This window comes from Gavialis gangeticus, unplaced genomic scaffold, assembly GCF_001723915.1.
Source record: "Gavialis gangeticus isolate Ggan-Ray unplaced genomic scaffold, GavGan_comp1, whole genome shotgun sequence".
Classification (NCBI taxonomy): domain Eukaryota; kingdom Metazoa; phylum Chordata; order Crocodylia; family Gavialidae; genus Gavialis; species Gavialis gangeticus.
Window position 1 is genome coordinate 49867409 of NW_017728994.1, and position 7882 is coordinate 49875290.

The window sequence follows — 7882 nt, forward strand, 5'->3', positions numbered from 1 at the left end:
TTCCACAGCACCCCTAAGATGCAAGTAAGCCATCATCAACGTGACAGCAGAAGCTAGAACATGACCTTGTCTTTTGGGCTGTGGCGTAATTGAAAAAACCAGAAGAGAGAATGTGGTTTTCCCCTTCAGTAGAGACCTCACATACACATTTGGCTGTTACTATTGAATCTCATTCAAAGACCCTATGGTCAATGTATGTAAAGTCTGTGGACTTCACTATGATTTGGTCCATAGACTTCACTATGAAGTCTGTGGACTTCACTATGATTTGGTTCAGAGTTGAACTCGATCTAATGAATTAAGTCCAGGTTGCTGGGGCTGTTGGACTGAAGTGTGCCTTAAGAAGCCTGCTGAGGTCAGGTAGGATGTCTTTCTAAATGCTCTTGTCTCCAGTTGGCTCAGGTAGAAAGCTGACTCTTCCCTCTGAAGGCAGACTGCAGGGACTGTGACCATAGTTGGCCCCGGAGCTGGGTACAGGAGCTGGTTGGGGAAGAGTAGTTGTGCTGGTACCCCAGGGGCCAGTTGCAAGCTGGCAAACAAAGCATGCAATACAATATTGACCATCGGTAGAGAACAATATGTTCAATCTGGGGAGCCTCAGTAGTTGTTGGGTGAAGAGTAATTGTTGGGCACCACACGCTACATTAAGCGCTGATCTGGACAACTTCAGACAGTTTGGTTAGGCTGAGTTTAAATTCAGCTTGTCCAGCCCATCTTTTCATATAAAATCTGGCAATTTTCTTGCAGCACATCTCCTCCATAAATGGGGTCCTGGGTTCTCCCACCTCTGCTGGACAGAGCAATGTCAGATAATTATAGTGAGGTAATGGGCTAGAAACACACTGGGCTGTATCCAGGTAGGTAGGTAGGTAGGTTTCATGGGCTGGACATTGTAGGGCATCTTTCACTGTCCCAGTGTATTTATGTACTATACTTCAGCTGCAAGGTGCTGGATGGGTTCAGCCAATGATTCCTGCAGCCTGTTGGATCAATATTTATGTAAAGGGCAGTAGGCAGAGCAGGGCAGCACCTTAGAGACTAACTCATTCAGACAGCAATTAGCTTTCAGGACTACAGGCTACTTCATCAGATGCTATGATCATACTGGTCCCTTCTGCATCAGAGAGAGGCTTAGCCCCTGAACACTGGGCTTTCAGACACCTAGGATGATAGGAGGACTCATCTCTTGTGTTTCAATTTGGTCCCAACCCTGCGTGAAATGAATGATCAGACTTCACGTGCCAGTAGTCTGGGGTCTGGCAGCTCTCATGCTTCAAAGGAAGTCAAGGAAATGATAAGACATGCAATCTCCTGGACAGTCTTTTAATATGTGGGAGGACAGCCCAGCTCTTTGGGGACCAGCTCACACCCTCACTGTGGCGTCTCTGTTTGCTGTACTGTGATTTTACATGCACTTTTGGCCCGACTGCCATAAGCACATGTGTGTTTGTGCGTGGAGGCCAGGCTTCCTCGCACAGCTGGGGAGAGGAGTTCAATCCCCGCCACAGCTGGAAGGAGCTCCCTTTGCAGTGGAGATGCAGGCAAGATCATTGTAGTGCTGATAGTCCTTCAGTGCCCTTGCTACAACTTCCCCTGAGGCAAGTTCCAGCACAAATGCTTGGGAAGGTATTGAAGGATAAGTGAAATCCCTTCGGATGCCCATGGGCAAATGCAAAAATAGAAGTGTGGGAGGACACAGGGTTTTGTTGTGGAAATACTCGGACCTGGTCCAGGCTACCCTGGGTACCCCTGACTCCAGCTAACTGCAGTGGAGAAATAGGGGTAGATGGTGTGGAGTTGTGCTCACTGTTCGCATGATGTCTTCATATATTTATTAAATCCACTCGTATTCCAAAGTGGTCTCTCAAAGCAGAGCAGTGGAAACATCCATGTCCAGCTCTCCCCGCTCACAGCCTTGTATCTCACTAGTTCCCTTCTCTCTCCACTTCCCCAGGTCCGTAGCGGGTTTGGATAAGGAGCCTGACCTGGTGCACATGGAAGCCCGGACAGCTGATGGACGTGAGTGCCTGAGCCCAGCGCTAATAAGATCGGCCCTGAGTGAGCGGTGAAGTGGGAACTGAATTTTGCATGCCTCATTTTTTTCCTCCCAATTTGCATTTTAATTGATTGGGAAGATGTGAGTCGATGGCCTCTATTTTCAGTGCATCCTCATCTGTTAGACCCATGGGGGTGGGGACCAGTGGCAGGGCTGGGTTCTGTGAAGAAACTGGGAAGAGCTGAGATCAGGATAAATCTACTGGGGGGAGAGCAATCTGTTTCAGGTCTCTATTGAGTTCAATATCACATGTGTTGGGTGAATAATATAGGGTCAGGCTTACCACTCTCGGGATGTAGGTTTAATCAACACCATCAGAGTGGCACAAACGAGCCGGTATGTGCCAGAAAAGCCTTTTTGTAATGGAGAGCCTATTGCAAAATGGCTTACAACCACCCCACTCCTTTTGCACATGGGGAATGGAGCTCCATATATTTGTACTTCCTCCTGCCCTTCTCCCCAGCTCAGTAGACTTACCCCTTATGCGCCGAGAGAGTGCTTCCTTCCCCGTCTCTGCAAGCATCACGCTGGCACCTAGAAAAGCACTTAACTTGTGACTGAAATGCAGCCGGCCATCTGCAGAGCAGAATGGATTCTTAAGTAATTAATTCCTAACCAACTGGATAGGATGCATTAGAAACAAGTTGTGCTCTTTCTTTTTTTTCCCCCCAATTTTTTTTGTACTGTTCTTCTCTCCTCAAGATCTCACAAAAGTTTTTACGAGTTTTATACAGGAGGCACAACAGAGAAATGCACCTGCCGCTAGGGTGGAGCATCACAGGTGTTTAATAGCTCACTGCAATCCTGCCCAGCAGTAGAAGACCATGCCCTTTTGGAAATAGAGGAGAAACATAGGAAAGCAGAAGGCCGTTATGGTGAAGTGGCAGGTGGAGAATTCATCCCCTGAGGGGGTGGGATGGGGAGGTAGCAGACTTTATTATTTTTAAGGGGCAAGAGGCATCTTTTGGATGTACATCCCATTACACTTGAATCTGCTATTGCCTGGGGCTCATTCTGTTTGAATTCCCTGATTGTCTGTCTATCCATAAGGCGGCATTTCTTGCAAAACCTCTTTTTAGCACCGACTGCTCTGCCAATCAGAGAGGACGGCAGGATGATTCTCTCCGGAGAACTAATGATGCAATGAAGGGAAGGGCTCTGTGTAATGCACCTCTTCTGCTGCCCTAGACTGAGGGGCTGCCAATGACTGAAAGTCTGCAAAGCTGCATATAGCATGCCATAGTTTCAGGACTGTGAGGATGGATTGGTCTCCCCAGAAGCTTGCAGGATGCTCCTTAGAGCTACTGATAGGAGCTTTTTGCAAGGGCCTCCATGTTTTCTCTCATTTCCCATTCTCCTCACACAGGAGAGATTGATCCCCTCGCTTCCCCTTCCCTTTGTTAACTCTACAAGAGAGGAGCAGGAGTCATTAGGAACCTGGATGTCAAATATCTCCGGTGATTGATGTTAACAGGCCATCCAGGCCTGACCTTTTCAGCATGCCCTGTGTTGACAGGTTGGCCTGTTTCCCTTCTCCCTTCAGGGGCCCACCTGCCATTAGCACCTAGTGGAGAAAGACAAGTCCCCTGCTTCCTTCAAAAGCCTTCGTGTGATTTCTACCTGTTAGAGCAGAGGCTGCATCACAGGAACTGCAGAAAGTTGCCTTGCTTCTGTGCACTTCATTGTCTCCTTCAGTCATTGGGGTTGCATTGTGAGCGCATGTTAATTTGCAAGGTGCTTTGAGAGCCTCAAGTGGAAAGGGCCGCATAGCACTGCAGCACCTTAGAGACAGTCATGTCCTGAATGCAATATGAGAAATGCCGGAGAATGTTTAAGGAGAGGTGTGAAAATAGGATTTGCAAGCCGGTAGCAATCCCTCCAAGCCACTAGATGTCCACATTGCTTCACACACCAACAGCCGGAGAAAGGAGTAGTATAGAAGGAAGCAGACACACATTTAAAAACCCCTCCAAAAATCATGGTTCAGCTGGGTCCTCCATTTAGGGGCAGTTGGAAAATGGATATGAGGTTTTGTATCCATCAAAATATTGAGTTTTCCCCAAAAATGTGTAGTCGTCCTCTCCTTGCTTTCCTGTTTCATTTTTGCACAATATACATCACAATATACATTGTTGTGCAATGAATTCACCCAACCACATCCTAGGTTCAGACTTGATTCCTGCTAAGACTTGCACATCACAACTAACCGTAGGCAAATCATTAATGTGCTTGCAATCCCGTTGGGTGCACACCATCTGCGTCCCTGTCCAACTAGCTTTGCAAAACTGGGCCAGAGAGCCCCTGAGGTTTGTGGTTTCTACCTCAGGAAGCCCCATGAGAACAGCCTTTCTCGGTGCTCCAGGCCTTTGCAAGCTATGCAGTTTGTGAGCCAGGTTTTATCAACATTGTTGTTGACAGCCCTGTGCACGTGAATGTGAGGGTCTGTGTACTCCTCGGGTCAGAAGGACCAGTGCCGCATTGGCTAAGACAACAGGACAGTGAAGCACCTGTCCCTTCAGGGTTTTATATATAGAAGATGCACATTTAATTTTAAATATTAAGGGCCCAAATCCAAACACCAGATGCAAGCATCTTGGCAATGTCCAGAGCCCGGTCCAAGTTTTGCAGGTCAGGAACCAGTTGTATGATCTGCATGAGTTCTTCTCTTCCAGATTGATAATAAAAATGAAAGCAAATGGACCAAGGACTAAGCAGGATGTGGAATGGTGTTTGACCAGAATTTGTCAACCAAGCTCAAGGAAACACTGGGAGAACACTCTCCTTCTCTTGTCTCACGGGCCTCAAGAACCTGCAACCGTTTCAACTAGAGCCTTTTATCTCCTCATCTTGCACAATTCCTTTCCAGAGTTTTTTTTTATCTTCACCTAGATTTCATAGGTTTCATAGATTGCATAGATTTCATAGACATTAGGGGAAGGGACCTCGTGAGATCATCTGGTCCCACCCCTTGCCCAAAGGGCAGGAAGTCAGTTGGGGTCAGATGACCCCAGCAAAGGTGAGCATCCAGGTGTCCCTATCCCTCTCAGATCAGTTTTTAAGTTATCTTCCCATTGCTGCATTGGAATGTCTCAAGATCTGATATCCTCCACCTCAGCTTCCCAAATCTGCTTCACATCTTTCTCCATTAGTTCTCATGATACCCCAGCCTATTTCATTCTCTTTCATTATCTTGCTTAAGACATCAGGTGCTTTGTAATATAAGGGTGTAGAGAATGAAATGGGCAGGGCATATGGCAAGAACCGGTGCGCGAGGGCATGTGAGGCACATTTTGGAAGCTGACGCAGACGGTGTCAGTGCACACTGAATTATTTTTACGCTCAGCAATTTATGCTGCCTTCCTTCACTTGTTAAACCACTCAGCTTTCCATGAACCTGAGGTCTGTCTTGCTTCCTGATAAGGGGGCTATCAGTTGCCTTCCTTGTTCCCTGTCCCCAGAAATCATCAACCTTGCTTTGCATAGAGTTGAGACGATAGATACCTTCTAGTCTCATGGAGTTGGCATGAAGAGGGATTCTTTCAGGCAAAAGATGGGACTCACTGAGCCCCTCCTCAGTCCTGAAACACAGTTTGGCATGATAAGTTAACGGTACAGACATGCCCTTATACGTTCAAGAATGGGATCCAAAACAGGCAACCTGCCAAGCAGGGAACTGCTTTGAGCTAGTCAACAGGAAATGCTGAGGACAGGGAAAAGTCTTAGTCCTTGTGTGTCTGAAGCTGAGACTTGGGTGTCTCAGGGCTACAGGAAATGCCTTTTTCCCCCAGAACCATGGGTCTTGTATCATATGTAAGCTATTGCTGCATCATGTAAAATGCATGTAGTCCTTAGAGCAGGAACTTGAACACAGGAGTTTCACACTCCCAGTTGGGATTGATGGTTGTAGCCATGTTCGTCTAAGGACATAGGCAGATGTGACAGGACACTGGGTAGATGTGATATCTTTTATTAGACCAACTCTCACAAAAGTTTCACTAAATTTTCACTAAATAGTTGGAAACATTGTTCTTTGCAAGCTGTTGGGCACAAACGCCCTCCTATGTCTGAAGAAGGGTGTTTGTGCCCAAAAGCTTGCAAAGAACAATGTTTCCAACTATTTAGTTGGTCTAATAAAAGACATCAAAGCTACCCAAAGAACCTGGTCTGCCTACACTCCCAGTAGAGCACCTAAAACACTGGGCTACAGAGTCATGCTTCCACTTGTGCTTCCCCTCTTTTGCAATGAATATCGCATTCTTGGCTACAGAATTGCCTGGCTTAGATAGGAAAGGTGGAGAGTGTCACCTAATTGGACTCACTGAGATCCTTGTCATTGGGGTGCTCTTCTTGGGGGTGAGTAGATTGGATTTGACCCTTCTCATCCAGGGCTCCCATTTCCTGCTTGAATGCTTGAACCACTCAGCTGTCATATGACAACAGGGCAAAGCCACACGTCTGTGGGTTTCATTTGAAAATAAAATGGCCACCTTTGCATTTTGTGAATGCTAAGCACGCTCTATAAGCATGCCTCCTGGATCAGGCCCCTCTGGGGAATTAGAGACAGGAACACCTGATTTCTGGATCCTAGTAAAGCGTAAGCAGAAGATGGGTGCTGAGCTGCTCTACCTAAGGCGGTTCTGGTTGTGTGCTGGAGTGGAGGCACATCGGGACCTTGGATGTCAGACGGGTAGACTCCTAATTAACTTAGGTGTTTCCAAGGTGAAGGGGCAGCTGAGGAGATATCTATTTTTTACTTAGATGTTGCCTTTCCTAGATGTGGACAAATTGGAGGGAGTCCAGCAGAAGGCAACGAAAATAGTTAGGGGACTATGGCACATGACTGATGAGGAGAGGCTCAGGGAACTGGACTTATTTAGTCTGGAGAAGAGAAGACTGAGGGGGGATTTAATAGCAGCCTTCAACTACTACCTGGGTTAAACCGTTCTCAGTGGGGACAGATGACAGAACAAGGAGCAATGGGAAGTTGCACTGAGGGAAGTTGATGATCAGCTCAGGTCCCTTCCGACCCTACAAACTATGAACTATGAAACTATGAAGAAAGTTGGGGTTGGATATTAGGAAGAACTTTCTCCCTAGGAGGGTGGTGAAGCACTGGGACAGGCTCCCCAGAGAGGTGGTGGAGGCTTCATCCTTGGAGTGTTTAAGATAAAATCCATAAAACTAAATAAGGAACTAAATGGAGAATAGGCAGAGAGCACCCATCCCCCACCATTTTATGCCTTCCTAATATTAAATAGGCACTGTTCTAAAGTCTTGTCTGGGATGATGTAGTTGGGGCTGGTCCTGCTTTGAATAGGGGGTTGGACTAGATGGGACCTTCTGAGGTCCTTTCCAACTCTCATTTTCTATGATTCCACCTAAATCCCATTTTAGGCAGCTAACTCCTTGCCTGCATCGAGCCTCGTGGCATCTAAGTGATGTTTCTGATTTATTCCTGTATTCAAAACTTTCCCGTAGGCTGAGCCTGTTCTGACCTGGGTTTCCAGTTGGGGTCTACCTTCAGTCAGATCCTGACGTGTTTTGAAATACCTGCTTCAGGTTCCAGTACAGTGGGCAGAACTGTTTCAGCTTGCACTTGGATATGGCTGTTTGTTAGACCCAGTCATTTTTAATCCTACACTTATAGTAAATTATCTTTCATTTTCTGAAAGGACACCAGCAACAAAGATAAGATTGGGCTCATTATTGTATCCAAAGTCAGCCAGGTTGGAAAATGTATGTTGTGGTGGTGGTGGTGGTGGTAGTTTTGTTTGGTAGCCTTTATTTTATAAAATAAAATCCATAAAGCTAAATAAGGAACTAAAT

The 7882-nt window shown here is 46.5% G+C and overlaps 1 protein-coding gene across 1 annotated transcript in view; it reads left to right on the plus strand.

Moving 5' to 3' along the window:
• The window catches only part of LOC109287189 (VPS10 domain-containing receptor SorCS3), a 541768-nt gene that overhangs the window by 352654 nt on the left and 181232 nt on the right, over positions 1-7882 (plus strand). Inside the window, exon 7 of the mRNA XM_019502155.1 lies at positions 1955-2019. Within this exon, the coding sequence (XP_019357700.1) occupies positions 1955-2019 (65 nt within the window). The remainder of the gene's footprint in view (positions 1-1954; positions 2020-7882) is intronic.